Genomic DNA, 24,132 nt, shown 5'->3' on the forward strand with positions numbered 1-24,132 from the left:
CCCCCCCCCCCCCCCCATGCTAGTGTAAGGACTTAACTTAAATGATGCCTCTTGATCCAATCATCTTCTTTGCTGTAGTTTTCAGGAGTCCCCCCAGCGCTGGTGCCGGTCTATGACTCCTGCGTCTCCTTTGTCCTACGGTATCTGCAGAGGCGTAACTAGAAACCTCAGGGCCCGGGTGCGAGAAACCATGAAGGGCCCCCCCTCCCCACACAGAGCATTGGCCTGCTGGGCAATGTCGGTGCCTCGGCGGTTACTGGGCTGGGCCCTCTTCCCCCCCAAGTAGCAGAACACCAGTGCCTGTGACCCTGGAGTATAAGAATGAAGGCATGCTGGGACTTGCAGTTCAACTACAACCAGCATGCCTTCATTGCCCCTGTACACCTCTCCACATCACCCAGGGAACTACATGTCCCAGCATGCCCTTATGGTCTTTGTACACCGTCCCCCACATAAATCACCCAGGGAACTACAAGTTCCAGCATGCAAGCCCCCTGCAGTAGTTCCCTGCGTGATATGTGAGAGTTGTACAGGGACAGTGAGTGCATGCTGGGACTTGTAGTTCCCTGTATGATAGAAGGCTATTTTAATTACTTTCCTCATGAAAATACAATGCCATTATAGTACAGTAACTTTTGAATTCAACTATATTCTATTCTATGTTTCTATAATGACATTGTATTACTAGTACTTTCATGAGGACAGTAATTAAAAAAGGGAACTACAAGTCGCAGCTGAACTAGTAGTTTCCTGTTTCCTAGTAGTACAATGACATTATAGAACATGGAATAGACTATAGTCAGTTTCAGCCATATTCTATTCCATGTTCTATAGCTTGAGCAGGAGGCTGTAAAAAAACATACCAGCGTGGGGGACAGCGGCCGGGAACATGGAGGCGGGTCTCTGTATCAGGTGGCTGCTGCTGGGTCCTGTGCTGCCCCAGTATTTGCCTGCATTTCTGGCTGGTTGTTTTCTCTGCCCGGCCCACCCGCTTGTCACTGTCTGGCGGCCGAGGCAGCCGCCCCATCTAATCCCTGTATGTTATGCCACTGCCACTTCTTCCTTCCTGGGCCCCCCCGCAAGTGGCGGAACGCCAGGGCCCGGTCGCATATGCGACCGCTGCGACCCTGGTAGTTCCGCCACTGGGTGTCTGTGCGGGTGCACACTGCTTCAGATCTTCGGACGGGAGCGTGTGGCGGAGACACAGGTAAGTTTAAACCTATTTCGGTAACTTTTTTTTAATGTTTATTCATGTATCTACTGCTTGCCAGCAGTAGATGCATGCAAAAGCCCAGAGGGTTTAATTATGCGTTTAGTGCTCATTTTTGCCTAAGTTCAAAAACAACAAAGTTATACTCACCCGATCCTCGGAACCAGCCAGCTGTGACATCGCTTCCTCCTGCCTGCCTCCTTCTCCGCTGCAGCGATATGTCCCTTGGCATACTCATGTCCTATACACTGTGAATAGAATGCGATGACTCAGGGACCTTAGACTGCTGCAGCGGAGGGAGATGCTCCAGAGACCAGTCTAAGAGCAAGCCAGTTTAATGAAATACAATCAGAAAATGTAAGATCTCTTCAGAAGTAAAAAGGTGAGAGATTTGAAATGATAAGCTTACCTTCTGCCCAGGAATTCCAGGATCTCCAAGTTCCCCTGGTTCTCCCTGTCATAGAAAATACAAGAGGCTTATGATCTACTAAACAGTTTTTTATTTTTTATTTTACCAAGTACACACATAATCAGGGGACTGCTTGGGGTTTCTATTTTACATCCTTACTGACTATATAAGGCTGGCTATATATTGCCTGGTTTACTTATCTAACACCTTCAAGCATTCCTAGAAATGACTGGGCAGTATATGATTAGAAAATAACCAATGCCACATACTGGGTCAGTCAAAGATCTTAGATTGTTCTCTTCTTTTCTCTACACTGTGCACATTCTGAACATAAACTCACGTCAAGAGTTTAGTTATTGTTTTGAAGTGACCGTAGTTTATAGTTGTCAATAACATCTGCCCATCTATGGGCTGACTTAACATTCTTTATTCCAAAGGTTTTCAATCTTTATCAGCCAGAATAAAATGTAATTGTTGGTGTGCCATGCTTAATATGTATGATGATCAATCAAATAACTTTATCAAATGTATGAAATGGGATCAACTTCTGGTTGGCTTTATATGGAAAGTTAAACCACAGAATTTCAGACATATAAGTGGCAGTGGGGGACAACTTTTTTTAGCCTTTTTCACTGGTTATGAATTTTGCATGACCAGGTATTGAAAACCTTTTTGCTTTTACATGTTATTCTGGAACTTAAGTCCAACTTTAGCCAATTTATTTATAGTTTTGTGTGGACTGTGAAAAGTTAGAATTTCTAACTTTGTATTGCTGTGTCCACTTTGGGGCATTTGCCCCTTATTTTCTGTCCTGTGACTACACAGAAAATGAAGAGGCAATATGCAATATAGCAGTTGTGAAAAAGTATGCAAGTACCTTTTGTACTTTGTCTCTCTGGGGTCCTGAGCGCCTCTTTCCTTCCTGCTTTTGTAAAAGCAACCAAAAATTATTAAAATGGAATACTATATAAATAATACAGTCATAAAAAAATATTAACTATTGTCCTAAGGTACAAGGTTCATCCGCCTGCTTCAGTCATTAGTGGGGTTAGTCATTATTAATCATCAAAGGGGTTGGTCTTTTTTTTTGGCCATTATGCAGGGCACTCCTCCTCCCCCAGGACAAGTAAGTGGGAATGTTCTACTAACTGAAAACATATGTACAGGTGGTTGACTCATCATAGTCCACCTTTAACTAAAATATCAATTGTGTGGACTAACTCTTTAAATGATTTATTAGTTTCTGAAGTAAGATTGCTGTTTTTAAATATTAAAAATCTATTTTCTTTTAACCTCATGAAATTATTGTAATGATATTATATTAGCTGACTTTATCTCTTTTGGAGGATTCCGAGGTTTGACCGTCTTCTCCTGAATATAGATTCTGAAACAAATACAAACATTTTATCTGTGTGACATTTATTTCTCGTTTGGTCTTCTTTCTTGTGTACTCCAACTTCCTATTGAATCTTTATAATGCTGTCCTGTTACATACCTTTTTTCTCTTTCCTCTCTGCGTCCCTGGGTAAGGCTTTTGGAAACATAAAAAGATGTGTTACCATCTGTTCAGAAGCATTAATGGCTAAAGTAGAGCTACAGAACTCGTTATCATGAACATCTAAGCATTCCCTGCGCACTCCATAACATTTTTAAATCATTAGTGACAATTCTTACACAGGAGACACAGAGTAAAGGCAGAGTAAGACTTGCCAACACTGATTTTTTTTTTTTTTAAGAATACATTTTTATTTGTTTAATTTCACATACAATTCCATAAATTACATAATAATATCAATAACCTCTACATATATGGCTATTTCATATCTAAAATTTCTTGATTTCTTCTTAATTACAGGTGAAAAATAAGTCATAACCAATAAAAACTACTCGTACTTATGCTTGATTGGATGATAAACTGACCCTTCACCATTACTTATCTAGCCATGAAAAGAGAGGGCGAAAAGCACTATATTGTCTGGAATGCCACTCAATCACGGCCCCATGCCTTTTCTCTTACCCCATTTATTAAGTCCATCAACCTGTTCAGAGTCGCTGCTCTATAGTAAATCTCCATTATGTGGTAAGCTCCCTCCCCCTTCCGATCTTCTTTTAACCAAGATATCATACCTCAGGCGCGCCCCGGAGGTACCCCAGATATATTGTAGCAGCACAGATCTTAGTCTATGGAAATATGATCTGGGGATCTTTATCGGGGTCGTCTGAAATATGTAAAGGAATCTTGGAAGAATGTCCATTTTAAATAATGTAATTCTCCCTGTCCAGGAATGTTTGTTCTTCCTCCAAGCCTCCATTCGTAATTGTGTCTTCTCCAAAAGCGGTAGACAATTCAATTCGAATAATTTTCTTGCATCTGCCGGTATTTTTATTCCCAACACTGTTTTTATTTGCCAACACTGATTAACCCCTACAGTCCTCCGATTTCCAACTGAAATGTCTGCCTTATTTTATGCAAAAGGGGAAGGTGTCAGGTAACCAAATAGCTCACAGTGTTTCAGGAGCTGAGACTACCTATACTTTATGCCCAAAAGTATGTGGGCATCTGGCCATCACACCTATATGAGCTCATGGAACATCTTTTTCCAGAACAATGGGCATTATTATGGAGTTGCCCCACAATCTCCCCTTTACAGCTCTACCAGTCTCCACTTTTGTGCCCATGTTCTGGCTCTAAAGCGAGTTATTAAAGTAAAGGCTAGATACAGAAATTTAAAGGAATCATAGGTGACAACTACAGCTGAGTGTTTCCCTCTTTTAACAAATGTGGAAACACAGCTTTAAAAAACTTACTTTATCAAAAGTAAACCTTATGTATGTGCCTTCATACTGTTTGCTACATAATCTAACCTGTCATCCATGCCTATTTATATTCTCGTGGTGAACCAGAATTTAAAAAATATTTCCTAATCATACACTAGTGACAGTTTCATTATAGCAATACAACATTGAATTTCTCACTGTAATGATTACAATGGCAGTTTATATGTTTCCAGTCCTTACCACAGTCTCATGATCCTCATCCACCATTCTTCTTACTCGAAGGTTTTTCACATTATATGCGGAATTAACATGTCTCTGCTTAACAAAAAAAAACTAGGTGTCAAATTAATTATTCCACACTACAATATATTAGGGGACAATTTCAAACTGCATGTAGAAAGCAGACAGTTAGGGGCTGGTTCATTCAAAATGAAAATGAAAACAAACTGCAGTTTTAGAGTCAACCTTCTCCCAGAGGTAAAAGAGCTTTAGAAACAAGCCATCTTCAGCTGCTTTTATTTCAAAGTTGATCTTTCTCAAAGATCACAACGAAAACTCTGAAGTCAGGATTGGTATGTTTCTAGAAATCCCTGCACAGACTAACAAGATTCTGGTGCAACAGAAAGTTAAGAGGAAAGAGCTAAGATTTCAATGAACATTGACAATACATTTTTTTCACAATGTTTATAGAGACTGAAATTAATATGGACTTGTCCTAAAGTGCTTTTATTGCTTGTTCAGAATCTGCGAATACTTTATTGTGCATTATCTGTGCACAGCTTTACTTTAAGGTTAAAATATCTTTTTTTTTGTTTGTACTGTGAGCGGATATGTGCACAATGCCTGTAATCATGCTGTCCTTAGACAGTGCAGATCACAGGCAAAATTCAGCCGATCATATTGGCTTTGTGCTTTGTGATTGCTGTGATGGCCATTCAAACACAAATGTAAAAAATGCCTGTGTATACAATTCACAGAAGATGATGGGAAAAGGAGAGGGTGGAAAAGTCAGGCTGCTGCACTGGTTTAAATAGCACACACACCGTTTAAATAGCCTATCCACCTACATAACTGTGCTTCCTTGGGGGGTGGCAGACAGGAGCTACAACTGGGTTGCAGAGACTAACACTACACAATGAATCTGTGATAACCAACAGCAAACATCTAAGAAATCCATTTCAAATTCTCAGCCCAGAGGTGTCTGCAGATGTCAAGAGGAGCACCCCTCTTACATATGCACGTTTGAGTATGTCACCCCACCAGAATACATTTTGGTCTATATTTAAAAGAAAGACAATTTTTTTGAATTGCTGTAAAAAGGGAAAGTTGTTTAAAATTTTTTAACTTTTCTCCTTTCTTATAAAAAAGAATAAATACCACCAAAAGAAAAAAATAATATCAAACTAATTGATATTACTCTACAGCAGTATATATAGACAGATATTACACTGTCAGTCAAACCATCACAGCACCGAATACTGAAAAATGGTCTGGTAATGAAGAGGTATAGAACGACATAAGGATCATCCTGTTTGTTTGTAGTAAAGACTTTCTGGTAGCTACCGCAGCCCTATGGGCTTTATGTGGAGAGGAGGAGAATATATACTTGTTGTGGAAGCCTCCGTGCCCTGGGCACTTGGAGGGGACTGAAGGCCAGCCTTCCCCCCCACTAGCTATGGACCCTGGCCTGGATTAAGGTTTTAAGTTGCCAGTGGGGCTAGTACTGTATCCTGTGCCAGACCTAACATCTGAACTCCTTTACGGAACTCCTTTATGAGCCTTTTTAGTGATATGCTGACCGGCTGGATCGCGAGCCAGTGGGACCTATCGCTAACCTTATGGAACTCTCGGGCGGATATTTTTTGTGCCATGTTCTGCTGGCACCATAAAGTCTGGACTGCTTCCCCCACACTATAGGCTCCCTGCAGAGATAACTCCCTGGTGAGCTTGCTGACATGATCACCTTGATAAAACTTTATTGTTAACCCTTTTTAATAATTCCGTTTATTGTTAACCTTTACAGCTATTTCCCAGAAAAGTACTTTTCATTAAAATAATATTATCTTACCTAGGGCAGTTGGGATCTGTGAGCTATAAAATGCTTGCTGACCAGTGACTGGGTGAATGTATACGGCTGAGAGAGTGTGGTGTGCGGAAGAGATTTTGTTAGCTCCTGTTTTACCCTAACATTGGTTCTGTCCGATGTATAGAGTAAGGTTTCTGCTATAACCACCTCTGCTTATTAGGTCCAGCACACAGGGAGCTAGCTGTGACAGTGTATCCAGTCGGGGTACAGATGTTGCCATCACAATACTAAAGTTACTTTAAACTTTTTTGTTTTCTTCATGTTTCAACTGTCTTCTTTTGTACCTGAATATCAAATGTATTCTAATGCAAGTAAGCAAGGTGATATTACATATTATATTTTATAGCAGCCCAAAGTGAGATTTTCTTTTGAGGAATAGATGTCAAAGGAGCTAAGAAGATATTGGTGTTGATTTATTAAACGAGTAGAGCCTGTTTACTTTGCAAAGTGAGTGTACACTTAGCTAAGGTGAGGTTGTGTTTACCCTGAATATCCAATGATATAATAGGAGGAAAAAACAAACAAAAGAAGACTTGCTTGCACATGATTGAAGTGAACACAGCTTCACCTTAATCATTAAGTTAGGCAAACACTCACTTTGTAGGGTGAACATACACATTACAGAGTGAACATTTTCTATTGCTTTAGTAAATAAAACCCACTGTGTTCCATAATGTGCCAATTTTAGAAAAACAATTATGCATCTCCTGTACAGCCGGAGATTACAGACCTTAATTTGTAAACCTGGTCTGCTTTTTTGTTTTTCACCAGAAAATAACTTTTCTTCTGTAAAATCCATTTTTAAAAGCCAAGCAATCCAAGTTAGGTACAGGAGTAACAGTTAAAAAATTTCATAGACCAGAAAGCCACAGAACCTATTGCCCAGACTTTCTGAGGAATATCATTCAGCAGTTGTTGTGCTTTGCATGCAATATAATTTATATTATAGATAACAGTGCCCTTTAAGAAAAAGAAACATTCTGCTGCATTGATACCTAGTATGGCTAATGGTGATGACTCAGAACGGTAATGGTTTAGTTATGAAAAGTGATACGAAGGGGCTTATTTTGTCTGCTTATGGTGCCATCTGAACACTAATGAGTTTTTGTTAGCATTAATGACTTCAACAATAAAAATTTTATGAGATCTTACATGACAAAGGTTAAGCCATTACTTTTGTATGCCTCTAGAACAATCAGGTTTATGGGAGATGACACACCACTTAATTGATTTCCCATCTGCCGAGAAACAGAAGCCATTTCTTACCAAGCCTGGAGTCAGTGTGTACGTACCAGATGTAATATACCGTAACTGTCTGGTTTTATTGCTGAGTTTCAAAGGTAAACAACTTGAAACTACAGATTTACCTCAGCTGAGTAAAATTGCCAAACTGTCACTGACACTGTGCTGGAATCCCGAGTGTCCTAACATTTACCATTCACATCAGAATAAAAGCCCTCGAGAAAAAACGTCCATTAATTTTTGCATCCATTTTCATGTTTGCCATTGTTAACTGTTGTTTGTTATAACAATACTGTACCTATAAAACCATAGATTCCAAACCTTTGTCAGCTCATGTATAAAATTCAAGTGTAAATACATTTTACTAAGCTGCACTAAGTATAAAAGCTATTATAATTACACTCAAGTGTGAGTCAACCCAAAATCTATGTTTTAAAGTTTAGTCATTTACTGCCTTTTTATCTCTTAATGTCTGCAGTGGTGAGATCTCTGTATTTAATTTGTATGTAAGTTCCTGGGCCTGCACACCCGCAGTAGCTGTTAAGATGGAGAATTAATCACCTATTAAGTTTAAATGTATTTTATATTATTGTAAACACAGCAGGAGGAGTTAGATAACTAGGGAAACGTAGATGGGAATTGTCTGTGCAGGTTCTCATTCATCCAGGTCATGGAATATCTGTAAAAAATAAGTCAAGGCAACTGGACTTGCTGGACTTGTCCAGCAAGTCCAGTTGCCTTGACTCATTTTTTACAGATAGTAGATCAGAATTGACACTTGAACTAGAGTGTCTGAGAGGTGAAAGAACCACTGGGTGCTAATGGCCGAACTGTTTTTACCAAAATTTAAAAGTCCAGAACTGGGTGCGCTAACCCTCGCTAACATTTTAAATGGAGAAACCTCTTATTGGTTGCTTTTTACAGAACACATTTAATATATTAAGCGAACTGAGATGCACAGACACAGAAATAGGTACTGTATATAATAAATTAAGAGTTCCTTTCGTAGTTTAACTCCTTACAGTTATCTTTTATAGTGTGAACAGGAGCATGATTTTCCAATTGCTTCTTATTTAGTGGGCACCACAATGAATTTCTATTTCTGCTATGTTACACATGCAGCGCCTCTCAGATATATGTCCAATGACTGCTGTTGGTTCTAAACTAGTCCAAGTATGTATTCACATAGTTTACAAATAAATATTCTTATTTTCAGATTTTTTTAATGACAGTTTTTGGTTTCATCTGAAATTACTATTAAAAAGATCTGTAACTCCTCAAATAAACCTGAGCCCCTCATATGAAATGTAAAAGTGGAGTGATGCAAATACGTTGAAATAAATCTCCCTCTGGACATCTAAGCAGACTAACAGACTAGTTGGCTTATGCCTACATATCCTTGAATATCTGAGCTATTGAACAGACTTGTTGGTCTAAACCTATATCACCTTGGATACCAAAGCTATTTAACAGCCTCATTGTTTATACTAACATCACTTGTGATTACCAAACTAACAGACTTGCTGGTTTACCCATTCATTACCCTGGATATCTAAACTATGCAAAAGACTTTTATGACCTGACACTTAGTCAAAGTTTTTAATGGTTCACAGAGTAATTTATTCTCTATTCACAAGAACAACACATGGAATTTCCTGTTGCATATAAATAATAACTGAAAAGATACACTATATGGCCAAAAGCTTGTGGACCCCTGAATATCACCTGAGTGTAGGTGTTTCCAGAGATGGACACTTAATGCTCCACAATTACAAAGACACTTTAGACAACTGTGCACTTCCAACTTTGAGGCAACAGTTTGGAGAATGTCCTTTTCTGTTCCCACATGACTGTGCCCTTTCCAGGCATTGTGCCAGGTTCATAAAGCCATGGTGTGACAGGTTTGGTATTAAGGAACTTGAGTGGCTTGCACAAACCCCTGACCTAAACCCTACTAAACACCTTTGGAATGAATTAGAAAACCATTTGGAAGTCAGATCTTTTCATGTAAAATAAGTATCTAAACTCACAAAATCTCCTTTGGACACATAAGAAAAATGTCTACAGGCACACCAGCATCTTGTAGAAAGCCTTCTAAGTAGATTGAAGGCTGTTATAGCTGCCAAGGATGGTTCAGCTCTATATTCATCCAAATAGTCTGGGAATGGGATGTCTAACAAGCTCATATGAGTGTAATGATCAGGTGTCCACAAACCTTTGACCATACAGTGTGTAATTCTAAAAGTTAACATAGCTGCCAGTTTGAACTGGCAATTATTTTAAGCCTCTGAAGAGATAACAAAACACAGTTGCTACCTTCTTACAATACTTGGACTGAATGTATAGTCATAGTACATGCTTAATCTGCCACTTGACACTCATTTAAAAAACTTTCAGGAATTTCAGTGCTGTGGTATACGCTCAATAAGACATCAAGCATGAAAGTGAAAGCAATTACATCATCATGACTGTACTGGTGCTTAACAAAGTAAGATACACTGTTCTCCTCAACTTCATTGTAAAAAATGTTTTGGGATGATTGGATAAAGCGACTGAGATGAAGAAGTCCTATACAGTACAGTCAATCTAAATAGACTGTACCATAGAGAACAAAAAAATTCAAACTTGCTTTCATAAACAATCCAATGTGGAAAATATTGTGTTAACAAAATTAAAGGCATCAGAAATGCATTGAAGGTATAGACTCCAAACTGATTTAATGTCCGTTTGTACCTTCCTTCAATAAAAGGTTAAAAAGCCATCAGGGAAAGTTCATCCAGAAATTGGTTGTGCTAGTAGAATAAAAATTTGGAGGTAAAAAAAAAAAATCACTTTAAAAGTGTATCCAATGTCCATCAATTTTAGCTTATACAGGATCATTATAAGTCTACATAGAAGATAAAGTCAGTGGCTTGGGTGAAATGTCTTTTCTTCAATCGCTGTGTCAACAATCCAAGGGCAACTGAAGATAAAGTTCATCAGTCCTGTCTGCAGTAGCCTCCCCATATGTGAGTCAAATGGTTTATACAAATAGAATGTCACAAACCGCTACTACCAATTTGAAGGCCATATGGCTTGTGGAAAGGTGGTGGGTTGTTGGTGTATATAGTTATGCTTCCATTATTTTTGAGCATCTGAATGTGTTAAAGATTGGTCCTGTGTGATTTAAACAGAAACGTTATGTTAAGCATAAAGTCTCAAAGGGTTGGTGCACTAATGTTAATGGAATTGGTTCATAGAATGAAAATAATAAATGATGGCTTAGCACTTTTACATACATGCTAGTATTTAAAATGTTAAGTGTTAGTGCCATGCAGGTTCTATGCTTGCAGACATTTATTAGCACAATCTCAGAGTTAGCATTATTACAGATAGAGTTATTTCAGGTTATGCCTAGGAAAATATCATACAATATAGAGTTCTATCAGCTAGGAAAACTGGGTGGAGAATGTGCCTGTGTGTGTCTACCTTAAATCAGAGTAGATAAAAAAGCAAATAGCTAAAGACAGAAAGCCCTCAGTTGTTAGGAGATATCTCAGACCGGATAGCCTCTTTATAAAAAAAAGTATCAAACAATAACTATGTACATATGATAAACATTTATTAATAATAATAAAAACACCCATGTGTCATCATGTATTGCAACACCCCGTGATAAAATCTAGAACAACTAGAAAAACGCATGGGTGATTCCAACATACATCATATATGATGTATGTAGATTGAAATCTGTTATGGATTATTATAATGTAAAGTTTGTCTCTGTGCTCGGATCCAAAGCAGCTTTGGATCCGAGCACAGAGACAAACTTTTCATTATAATGATCCATAACAGCTTTCTGTCTTTAGCTATATCGTTTAATAAGGAGTTGGTTCATCCCAGACAGTACAGCATACATACAGTATATGTATGTTTGTCGGCTTTGCTGACTTTTGGGATATTCTGAATTAGTAGATGATAGTGATATGACCCTTGGTGCTTGCTATGTGCCCTCTTTTCTGAAGATAAAAAAGCAAACTATTTATATTGTGCTGTATCACATATTGCTGTCTGACTAACTGTTGCCATCCCTTAGGAAAACAGATATCCATAATCTAGATGTGCTCTGAATTTTTTTAGCTGTGCAGACCACCACATGAGAAAAGAGAGAGAGTTTCCTTAACTATAAAGAGTCTTCTGACTCCTCTCAACATATCCTACATCCAGGGGCGTATTTACAAATCATGGGGTCCCAGAGCAAAACTTTGGGGCCAATAATGTTAAAATCTCTCTAATGGGGAGAAAGAGTGAAAAATAATACTTTTTTAGTACAGTGGATAAAGGTTAGAACCTGTGCCAGTTGTAATTGCTGTTGGTGCCTTCCCATGACAGCAGTATCTCACTTTTCTTGTTCTGGTATTAGATCGTGTAACATGAAGGAAAGTCATGCCTTGGGATCACAGACAGCAATAAAATGTGACAGACGTTTTAATCTTTCCTCAGTTTATCCAATACAAAAACAAAACGTTGGGTTGGAGTCAGGGGCGTAACTAGAAATCACATTTTGTATGGGGCCCCTTTGATCTCTAGTTACACCCCTTGCAGAGCCCAATTGAGATCCCACACAGCCCACCTGAGGGTGACCCTACAGAGCCCACCATAGACTCTCTGAGGTGGGCTCTGCAGGGTCACCCTCAGGTGGGCTGGTCACACTCTTTATCTGTCTGCCTTCTCTTCCTCCACCGTTGGTGATGAGCCCCGCCTCATCCGCCCGTTGCTGGGACCGCCCCATCCCCCATCGCCGGGCCCCGCCTCCTCTGATGCCAACCCCTGGCACCGCCTCCACTGCTGGGTCCAGCCTGTTCCACCGCCGCTGCTGGCTCTCACTGACTCAGCAGCGGCTGTGGAGAGGAACGCGCCGCTGCACAGATCACTCAGTGATCTGAACAGCGGCACATTTCTCTTCACAGCCGCCAGTGACAGCCAGCAGCATGAGGTAAGATGCCAAAGCGACCCAGACGGCCCGCAGGGCATCAGGAATGTCCTGGCCCGGGCTCCCATGTGCCCCGGGCCCCATAGCGGCCGCCTGGGTCGCTATGGTGATTGTTACGCCACTGGTTGGAGTTCCTATGCAATAGGGGGTACATCTTTGATAAGAGAGTGACACTGAGTTGATGCTTAGATTAGTATGTATTCATAGCACATGCTAAGCCTCCTGATTCCCATTCATTTTTCAGCATTTCCATTCTATCCCCTATTCTCTGTATCTCCAAAATAGAAGGCTAGATGATAGAAAACTAGATTGTAAACTATTATGAGCAGGGCCCTCTTAACCCTATTGTACCTAAATTGTATTGTAACTGTACTGTCTCCCCCATTTTGTAAAGCACTGCACAAACTGTTGGCGCTATATAAATCCTGTATAATAATAATGGACAAGCTAGTCAAAACTCTACAGCATATAGTATTCTGCAACAATAAAAAGTATTGGATGCATGCGCAGATCAGGTTTTTACATGTATTTTCTTTGAGAGTGACTCAAAAGTGCAGAGATCTACAAAGGATCAGACATGATACCTATCCTCAGCATCTGCACAAACAATATGACCAGTGGCTAAGTGCCAAGACAAACCATACAAGATAAAAGGTGACAGGGGTCATCAAATATAAGGATGAAAGCAAGACCTATAGATGTATAACACATAAATCATAGCATAAAGAAATAGTCTCTAGCTTGTTCAATAAGACAATGCAAAGAGCAACATGATGTGTTCCAACTCATAGCAATGAATCAGATTTCACATTTCATTAGTTTAGGTCTGTGAGCTTTATGAAAGGTGATCACAAACTAGTTCCAATAGGTTATTATATGTGCCCATTACTCTTTGCCTTACGAATAAGCCAGTGTATGTTAGTGAGTGACATCAGATGACATCACACAATGTAACAAACTACATTGTTATTCTTTGGTAGAATCACAATACACACTGATGGCAGTGGAATCATGAAAAGAATAGCATGTATTCCTAACCACTACTTTTAAACACAATCAAACAGGAAAGTCCCAGTTACATTAAAGGAGAACTATGGGGTCAGGGCTTTTCCCCATAGTTCTCCTTAGGGTAACGGGAGGACACAAACTAGCATCCTCCCGTTACCCTAAGCTCAGTATACTGCGAGCTGTAGCTCGCAGTATACTGAAACGCCGCAGCCGGAGTGGATCCTGACATCGATGTCGAGATCCGCCCAGCTGCGTGAGTGACAGCTGACTCTGCCTATCTAGAGGCAGAGCTAGCTGTACCCGCCCCCATCCGTTCCGCCAGTCAGCACTGGCGGGGAGGGGGGAATCCAGGGCAGAGAGCCGTGACAGGATCGAGAGGTGAGTGAACGCCGGTATATGTTCGCTCACCTCCCGATCTACTGAGCCGACCTGTGACAGTCTCATTGTCACAGGTCGGCTAGAACTATGAGGTGAGTGAAAAGCACTCACCTCATAGTTCTCCTTTAATTCCTGACACAAAAGTCCCTGACTCTAGCCGAAACCTTCTGTTTCGGATCGGTTGGGGAAGGGTTAAAACTGCCAGCAATTTATTGTGAATGTGTCCCCATGAGGTAGAATATTCTCACCCCCTGTAGCACAGTGCCACACCCTGACATGCAGGACATAATCAGAACTGGATGTAAGGGGAAATCTCCAGTGGGGACAGAAATAAAAACCTTTCAAAGGCTTTACTCCTTCTCCACTCCAAGTATCAGACATCTGAATCTGGATTTCTCTCACATTTGACCATAATATAAATCTATATAGCTTTATCTGAAAGAACTAGATGGTCCGCACTCCATCCAGATCATGCAGAGAACGTACAATGTACAACCATCATACCTATCATTCGTCAGATGAGTTTATGTTTATATAGAGATTTAATCTTGGCTACAAAATATTTATGAATTATTTGGTCTAAAACAGCCAAATGTGCCATTATAATACATCAGTTTGCTCTAACAACACATCAGCAGCCTGTTAGTTCCCCTTACAGTAAACTAAACCTTGATGGTCCTGAATGGAGGTGAAGCACAATAGAATGGGGGAATAAGTGATCATGCTAAATAGAAGTGAATAGGGTATATGCCAGTATAAGAGAACTCTTAGTCATCTAGCTCTTGGCTATCAAAAATGTCAGTGTTTAAAAGCTTTCTTTGATATTCGGGCACAGATGTCAAAATGCCCAGGTGGTTTTCCATAAATCATCCAGTCATATTAACTGAGCAAAGTTATGCTACTAATACCTCTAGGCATGATATCACAGGTCTTGCCTGCTAAGCAACTTCAGTTTCACAGGAGCACATTGCATGCTCGCTATTCTTTATAAGGTATAATGAATGAAAGAACTGTTGGCATAGTCAAGATTAGGGATGAGGCTCAGGTTTGTAGTGAAGTCCCAGGAATTTGACGAAAACGTTTGCAGATTCAGCCAGAAATATGGGACAGATTATAATGCAATGCATCCATGGTCAGCTAAGTCATAAGAGCCAATAATCTGAAGGAATGGATAACTGCTTACAGCAGTTATATAAAAAAAAAAGCTGTTAGGGAGAGCTGACCATTCTGTGTAAGGAGAGATACTGTTTTTATTATTTATTTTTTCTATGTATTTATTTGTATTTTAGCATTGGTATATTTGACAATAGTTTGCTTATTAGCCCTGAAAATGGTCATAATTCAAGAACAAGATTTAACTTTAAATGGGGTTCACTGCAAAGTCTGTGAACTTTGAACAAGGTTTGATTTACTGTTCGTAAACTGAACCCAGGCAGATTTGTTCACGTTAGTCAGGATAAACAAATATCCTGATTATTTTACATATGGTAGTAATCCTATCTTTTATCCTAGGTAATATTTGCCAGTATAGCAAATGTAATACCAGGTTTCTGTAACACACATTTGCAAGCCTATTTTTTGCAACTTTTGTGTATCTTAAGGGGAGAACTATGGGGTCAGTGTTTTTCCCCATAGTTCTCCTTAGGGTAACGGGAGGACACAAACTAGCGTCCTCCCTTTACCCTAAGCTCAGTATACCGCGAGATACAGCTCGCGGTATACTGAGACGCCGCAGCCGGAGCGGATCACGACTTAGATGACGGGATCCGCCCAGCTGCGTGAGTGACAGCTGGCTCTGCCTATCTAGAGGCAGAGCCAGCTGTACCCGCCCCCTCCCCCGTCCGTTCCGCCAGTCAGCGCTGGCAGATCGGAGCGGGGAGAGGGCCCCCTGTCACGGCAGAGAGCCGTGACCGGATCGAGATCACGGCAGAGAGCCGTGACAGGATCGGTATCTGTTTGCTCACCTCCCGATCTACTGAGCCAACCTGTGACAGTCTCATTGTCACAGGTCGGCTAGAACTATTAGGTGAGTAAAAAGCACTCACCTCATAGTTCTCCTTTAAAGGAAGAAATCTAGAATCTATCTGTTTATCTATAAAACATTTCTGACAAAGAGTACGCATTTTATGAGCGGTTATTGATGTTATTTTTTTATAGTGACAATGGAGGAAGCACCACATGCAGTTATGCACAGAACATGCTAGACTGTATGAACCTATCTTACCACTCATTGAGTACAGCATGGACATTTCCCAGCCTAACCCCACTTTACAATAGTTCATTAATAATAGCAAATATTAGTAAAAACACTATACTATGAATGTATTCCCTACTGTAAAGTAAAATTAGCATTTTCTTTTTTATTACATGCTGTTAACGCAATAATAGGTTAATTTTTCAACCAAACATTGTAAGTAAGCACATTAATAGCCATATTGGACAATACAATTTTCATAGGGCCCAGCATAACCAGGAACAAACTACATAAAAAAGGAAGCCAATGATACGATGAACAATGTAAAAATAAGTACAATGTAAGTAGGAGGTACTGAAGTTGACAAAACCAAGATTGTGCTTTCATCTCATCTTTATACAGGTTTCAGTATTACACCACATTAAACAGCTAACGCAAAATAATATAGATTATATCATTATACAAATAAATCAGATATTCCTTGTGACAATGAATGTGGCATCAAAACAATGTATAGCTTCCCCCTAAGACGAAGTTTGTAATTACAATTGAAAAGTAATACAAGGAAGTAGAAAGATGACCAATATGAACATATTTTTTTTTTATGCAAGGCAATGTATAGGGCAATTAAAATGAAAACAACTAGTTTTCGGATATAGGTTTAATGGTGGTAATCGATTATTTTGCCTATCATTACTGCGTCTATACTCCTGAATGCCCATCAGGTAATTTACCATAGTTATAAAGTGTGTTTGCTGGTTGCCAGTTTGCTTGATCAAGTCCCACTCACTGCATATTTTTCCCATTCTTCTACAAGAAACCCAGGCCTCAAATAAATATAAATATGTGGAATGTCAGAGCTAGATGTGGTTTTATCAATGATTCCCTTGCAAGGCCTGAATTCCCAATTTCATTTACATCTGCTGTACTGCAAATCAGAAATTCAGCATTTACATCTTTGTTTGCATCTGGTTAGTCTCACTCATAAAACATAAATCTGCAGGGTTTGTGCTGAAGAACAGCCATTAAATGCAGGGAAATCTAGGTCTTGTTAATGTGCCTAGGCTTGTCTGTCCTTTTTAATATGACCTTCTGAATACATTGGAAACACAAAGCTGTAGAATTCTGAGCAACTGTCTTGTCGTCAGAGGAGGCTTCTAAAGATTGTCTACATTATAATCTGATGTACAGCTATCTTTATCTTAAATTGCCTATTTTTAAATCCAATCATATATGGATGCAACATCAAGATTTAGGGTTGTGTAGCCATTGCTAAGTACTCCACTGTGCTAGCAATAATCTAGATCTGTCACTAGTGTAAGATGTGCACAAGAAGAAGGTGGGCACTCAGTATGGCAAAAGTAGGAATTAAGAATTCCTGGCACGTTGATCTTTTCAAAGATTAAAACTGTACATGTTATAGCCATTTAATATAACTATTTGATACCTCAGTTCCTGCAGAATCTGATTGTTCCTCAGGGGTCGTCTCCTGTGGAAAATAAATAAATAATTGCCAAAATTATAGAACCCTTATGAATTGTATGAACTTAGCACAACTGCTTCTTTTGTGCAGCTATCCCTATAATAAAGAGTCTTTGCTAATTTTGATTGGATCATTTGATAACCAAGGTTTTTTCATATTATGATTATGCCTTACATACTTTTAAGCTACACAAGAGAGCCTCTGCCTTTCAGACATGTATGATAACAAATTTGTCTGGTTTTGTACATCATAAAGTCATGCAAACATTGGTATAAATATTCTTAAATTGTAAGTAGAAGGACAATGGTTTGTTTACAATAAATATGAGATTCCAATATGTATTTCTTTTTACACCTTGTAATAACACATATATAAGCCATATTGGAATAAAGATTCAACAAAAAATGTTTGGTGAATACTGAATATCATCAATATGACCTAATGCAAACCAGGCTGCTAAAATTAAAGACGTGTGGATGACAGTTACAGAAAACTATGGAGTAAGTGTTTTTCCCCATAGTTCTCTTTAGGGTCATGGGAGGACATATACTAACCTCCCCGTGAGCCAAAGCTCGGTATATTGCGGGCTATTGAGAGCGCCCCAGCCGAGACGGATCCCGACAATACTGTTGATATCGACCCAGCTATGTGAGTGACAGCTGGCTCTGCTCATCTAGAGGCAGAGCAAGCTGTGCCTGCCCCCTCCCTGGGTCATTCCTCCACTCAGCGCTGGAGAATAGGAGATGGGAGGAGGCAACCCCGGCGGGGGGCGGTGACTGACAGGCAGGGAGACAATCGTGAAGGGAGCAGATCAGTGCATGTATCTGCTCACTTCCCGATCGATAGAGCCGACGTGTGACTGCTTCTTTGTCACAGGTTGGCTCTAACTATGAGGATGAGTGGAAATCACTCACCTCATAGTTCTCCTTTTAAATGCACCCGAATGTGGTCCCAAGCAAGTAGACTTGTGCATTTCATACTTACTAGATTCAGTTATGCTAAATCAGAGTATGTTGTTTCTGCTGAATTATTTGAAGTCAACAGCCTAAATGAGACTCTACATATGTTGATAAATTTAGATTTTAGCAACGCTGCACTTAGCTGGTATAACTGGCTTATATTTGTAATCTTTGTCCTCACCACCTTCTCTGTACTGGCTGCTGCATGTGTGTTTTAGGGAACACTAAACGTCAACAGAGAGGGGTCACTATGCTGCTTGTCTGCATGTGATGCGGGTCACTACATGCTTTCCATGTACATATGATGGGGAACACTACATGCTACACGTCAGTGCTAGCGTAAGGCTGCATAGACAGTTGTCTGAGGGCGCCGGGGAGGGGGGGCTGAAAAATGCACCTTCACTTATGTACACAATAATGCTTGCACCAGCCCTCTCCTTGAGCCCACAAAAGATACACCCGCGCCACTCTTCTGTTTATTGTGCGATCGGTATTGCATAGTGTTGCTCCGTCCCGGTCGTATAGCCATATGCATGAGCGAAATTGCATGTCGGGTGCGGGTAATTGAGCCCACAAAAGATACACCCGCGCCACTCTTCTGTTTATTGTGCGATCGGTATTGCATAGTGTTGCTCTGTCCCTGTCGTATAGCCTTATGCATGAGCGAAATTGCATGTCGGGGGCGGGTGTTTGGTTAGGGGGTCGGGTGGGTAGGAGTGGGGGGCCCAAGAAAATGTTTGCCCAGGGTCCAATCAGTATTAAAGACGGCCCTGCCTGGTTGTCATGCACTTCCTATGAGCTAGTGTCTGACCTACAACAAGCATGCTGGGGTAGGGGGGATTAGTGAAGCCAGATAATGTAAATGAGTCCAGAGAACAGAAAGTTTATAACACATCATCTGCAATGGCAGCTCCCATATTTCTATTATGACTGGTGGTAACATTAACATATGAGTTGAAAAAACATACCAGATCTTCACTTGTAGTTAGGCTGGATTCTGATATGCCCAATGTGAGCGCTGTAGGTCTTATACTGTCTTGTTCTTTTACAGTCTGTTTTGTGCTTGTTAGAATGGACTCAGTGCCAGAATCTTTCTCTGATTGCATCTGTGATGTGTAACTTGCACTACCATGCTGTTCTGGGGAAGTATTTGCAGCTTGATTATTCTTTTTCTTTTCTTTCTTCTTCTCCATCTTTTCCTAAAAAAACAACCTTTGAATAAAATGATATAATATAATAGATTAAAATTACTAGAACAAATATGCATATCATGTACAGTATGTAGGGGTCTACTAATAAATGTATTCATCCAGCTTTCCCCCAAAATGTACACTTTTTCTTATGGTATTAAATTTAAAAATGTGTAATTCTTGGGTGAAAGTTGTGTAAATCTAGTGTGACATGTTTGCTGCTAAATTAGCAGTTCCACAATTTTTGAAGTGACCTTCTATCCCCACTTTCAAGGAAATTGGAAAGAAATCAAGCACTTTGGAATGTACTAGATATACTGGAAATCAGCACACAAAGCAGTGCCTTCATGATCTAATATCAATAGTATTGGTTCTCTGGCACTAACATAAACGAGAAATTGTTTATTGACTGACCTATGTCTGACCGTTTTGGGTAAATGGTGAAAGTGCAGATAACCGCTCTGTTTATGTATTGGTACCCTTAAATAATTTATTTTATTATTCTAGCCTTTTATTCTGGTAATTATATGGTATGTATACAGTAGGTATGGAGAATCATACCTTTCCAAGAAATACTTGCTGTGCTTCTAGAACTGCACTTGTGTCAAAAGAAGGTTCAAGTTCTGTTTCTGCTTCTTTTACAATATAAGTAGTAGATGGCTCAGTTGCAGGTGGTGCGTCTATTCTGATAACTCTGCCAGTGTTATCAGTAACATCAGCTTCACCTCCTACAGTTTCATAGGCTGTAGAGCCTCCCATCTTTACATCAGTTGTCATTTTTTCCAAACTGGCTTTTTTCTTGTTCTCTTTTTTAGACTCCTACAAATTCACAAGCAATCTTAGGAATATATTACCCAGGTGAACACATAACACAAGACTAGGTTAGTTGAACTCAACAAACTTGTTTCCAACTATGTGAATTGACAACACTACATGCATAATGGCAACTATCTGAATCAAATATGTAAACAACTTTTATTGATGCACTGCTATCAGAATCTAAAGGAGTTACCACATTTTATGTACTTGTACAGCTATTACAATTACAATTATTTATATAGTGCCAACATATTGTGCAGTGCTGTACAATCGTTTAGACAAGACACATAAGAAACACTGACAAGCATTATTGACATACAGTAACAGTAGGTGAGGAGGACCCTCCCCAAGCAAGCTTATAGTCTAAGAGGAAGGGGACCAAAGATACAGAGGTGGGGAAGGGGAGGCTACAGATGTATACCAAATAAAATAAGAGGGGATTTGGGAGTACTGTGAAATGGAAGCAGAAGGGAAGGTTGTATAGGATGAGAAATCAAGGGGAGCGGATACACTTTTCTAAAGAAGTGCGTTTTGAGAGATTTTTTTAAAGCCCTGTAGGGATGGTGAGAGCCTGCTGTGGCATGGGGGAGAATTCCATAAGCTGTTGCCTTGTATGTGCTTGTGTAGTGGTGATAATCTAAATGCAAGATGTGGTTTAGTTGCCTGGATCTCTAGAGAGGACCTCACCTTTTCCTGTTTTCTGGTGGACCTTTCAGACTCTGTGTGTGTAGTGGAAAGGGTAACTGTAGATAACTTATAAGCGTCTTCCATGCTGGTTGTGTGAGCAGGCCGTGCAGATGTTTCACTCCCTTGTAGAGTTAGCTGAAGTCCAAGTTCCTCTGTGTTTTCCTCCTGCTCTTCAGTGACCACATTTGTTAAAACACCAATGGGCACACTTTCCATCTGAGGTTTCTTCTTCTTTCTCTGCTCTTTCTTATTTTCATTTAAGTCCTTAATAAAACAAAGTTTTGCAGTGCCATAAAGAGGGAACAAACAAAATATAGATAACTGTACTGTGAGACCACGTTGCATGTCATATATTCAGTACTTATGTTTGTAACTGCATCAGTACCCCATTTTCTGGAGCTATTAGTAGTAATAGCAGTAGAAGTAGTAGCAGTATAATGACCAGTTTTATTATTACATTATAGAAGTAGTCTACATTTAATGCCCATTCGCACCACGATGCAGTGCTTGTATTTTTTTGCATTGATGTGCATTGTGTTAAGCAACCCTTTCAAAATTAAATGGCTTCAATGTACCTCAATGCATGAAAAAAATAAGTGCTGTTTGCATTTTATTGAATCAGAGTATGCCATGCAATGTGTTGCATTGTGGTGTTTGAAGGTGCCTTGGGGTGCCATTCGCATTGGATGATCACCCAGAGCAACAACACACTTGACGTGTATTCCCTTATGGTGTGACTGGGCCATTATGGAAAAGCAATCTTGAGAGGTTTCATGTTCCTAAAATTTGGTTGAAAATTGGAGATTTCTGTAAACTTTTGCTGTTTTGGCTATATGTATTGGTGGCATTGTTAATGGTGGATTTTTTTTTTTAATGGTGCAATTGACTTTAAATGCCTCCTAAGGGTCTATAGAAGCTGCTTTTAGCTTACCCTGCACCTGTTCTTGTGCTAGTGATCGACCCTAGTATCAGCTTCATTTTCATTATTATTTTACAAAGAACACCAAATAAAATAAACAGCCCTAAATTCACCCCCATCCCCAAGAAAAAAAACACCGTCTAATTTTGCCCATGTGGATCAATTATTTAAAACTAAGTTTCAATTTCTATGAAAGTTTGCTAATATAATAATGAATATAATAATGTATTACCTAGCATAAGTCTCATTTTTAAAAAGCCATTGCCTCCTGCACAATTATACAATATACATCCCTGTAAATACCAATACAGCAACTATAGAAAAAAGATACATGCCAGAATGCAAATCTACTAAGTCTTTTTATGATGGCCCTGGTTGTATGTGCCCACAGCAGATTTGTATATAAAATTGAACCAGAGCTATTTAGTCACTACCTTCTTATGTAATACCTGAGATAAAGACTGTGTCTGACTCCCCTCTAGAGTGGAAATACTTTCCAGGACTGAACCAGAATTTAAATGCTCCTCATCAGTTTCATTTGAAATTTCATGTTTTTTGGGGCTCTGTAATGATACGTGAAAATGCAATTTCACTGAAGGGCGGAAAACAAATTCAATGCAATCACAAACAAGACTAATTCTCAATTACAGTTACAATTGCTTTGGTATCTTGATGTTTAAAGGCAGTTCTGTAGATTTCTATTGTCTTATTTGTTATTGTAAGGCAATCCAACAGACTGCAACAGTAAGGCAGTATTTGGGTTAAACTTACACTAAACTCAAAAAAAGGAATTTCATTCTTGTTGCACAACGTTCAAACGCAGCCTCATAGAGTATCTTGCAAATACTGTATTCATGTAACAGGTGAGCTAGTCACTCATATCTAAAGGGTTCGTCACTATCTTATTTTTGAAGCACAGAAGGATTCCCAAAGGTTTTACTTCTGGGGATACAAACACCCACTGTTTCAGGTTTTCCATCTTATTTTACCAAACAGGAAATCAGTTAACTACTACACAAGTATTCCAGTGGGACAATAGAGAAATACAAGCCACAACCTTTTCTTTGGAACAGGAAAAACACTGAAAAAAGTATAGTAGGGCATTGAATTTTAAAATTTCTAGTTAGTGTCAGGTAAGCAGGGCTTTCTATCAAGGTGATGTTGTGTGGAAAATGAACAGAGAAAACTTCTGGTAATCTTAAAATAATAAACGAATCCTACACGGAGACAAGGATATTGCAATGATATTGCTAGTCCTGTACAAAGCTATAGAGCATAATAAAATGTTCACATTTTGGTATTATTTCGTATTCTTAGAACTAATAACAAAAGACTAAGACCTGCTTCTTCTTTGTGTTTCGATCCTTCTTGTTGCTAGAGAGATGCTGAAACAAATCTGCTACTCCATGCTGAATGAGATGGTCTGTTAGTTCCTTCAGAAGGCTCAGCTGTAACCAATAAAAAACACCTCTTTTGTTCTGGGCTCATATGATTTATTAACCCACACCTCTCAATTGTTCTGCATTTGGGGTTACTGTCCCTTATTTGGAACCAAATCTTTCTGTACCACTTTCGTCATTTGTCCCTCTTTTGAGTCTGATGTACAGATATTTATGAAAAGGACTATTTGACTACAAAAGTGTTATTCCACACTAAAGCCTTTATCTTATCTCTTTATTATCTTGTTTGCTATTTTGAAAAGACAGTATAAAGGAAAAGTAATGTTGAAAAAAAGAAGAATCTGGGTTTAACCAATCATTTTGGCATATAAATTCCTAATGGTCCTCATAACTGGGGG

At 39.4% G+C, this 24,132-nt stretch overlaps 1 protein-coding gene across 1 annotated transcript in view; it reads right to left on the reverse strand.

Annotated features, from left to right (window-relative positions):
* LOC108795029 (collagen alpha-1(VII) chain-like) overlaps positions 1–24,132 on the reverse strand; it is a 204,348-nt gene that overhangs the window by 92,985 nt on the left and 87,231 nt on the right. The window contains exons 63-70 of the mRNA XM_018566199.1: positions 23,675–23,782; positions 22,784–22,897; positions 21,416–21,679; positions 20,471–20,728; positions 4,638–4,712; positions 3,115–3,150; positions 2,497–2,541; positions 1,620–1,664 (exon numbers count right to left, since the gene is read on the reverse strand). Of these exons, the coding sequence (XP_018421701.1) occupies positions 1,620–1,664; positions 2,497–2,541; positions 3,115–3,150; positions 4,638–4,712; positions 20,471–20,728; positions 21,416–21,679; positions 22,784–22,897; positions 23,675–23,782 (945 nt within the window). The remainder of the gene's footprint in view (positions 1–1,619; positions 1,665–2,496; positions 2,542–3,114; positions 3,151–4,637; positions 4,713–20,470; positions 20,729–21,415; positions 21,680–22,783; positions 22,898–23,674; positions 23,783–24,132) is intronic.

This window comes from Nanorana parkeri, unplaced genomic scaffold (assembly GCF_000935625.1).
Source record: "Nanorana parkeri isolate BGI_ZX_2015 unplaced genomic scaffold, ASM93562v1 scaffold27, whole genome shotgun sequence".
Taxonomy (NCBI): Eukaryota; Metazoa; Chordata; class Amphibia; order Anura; family Dicroglossidae; genus Nanorana; species Nanorana parkeri.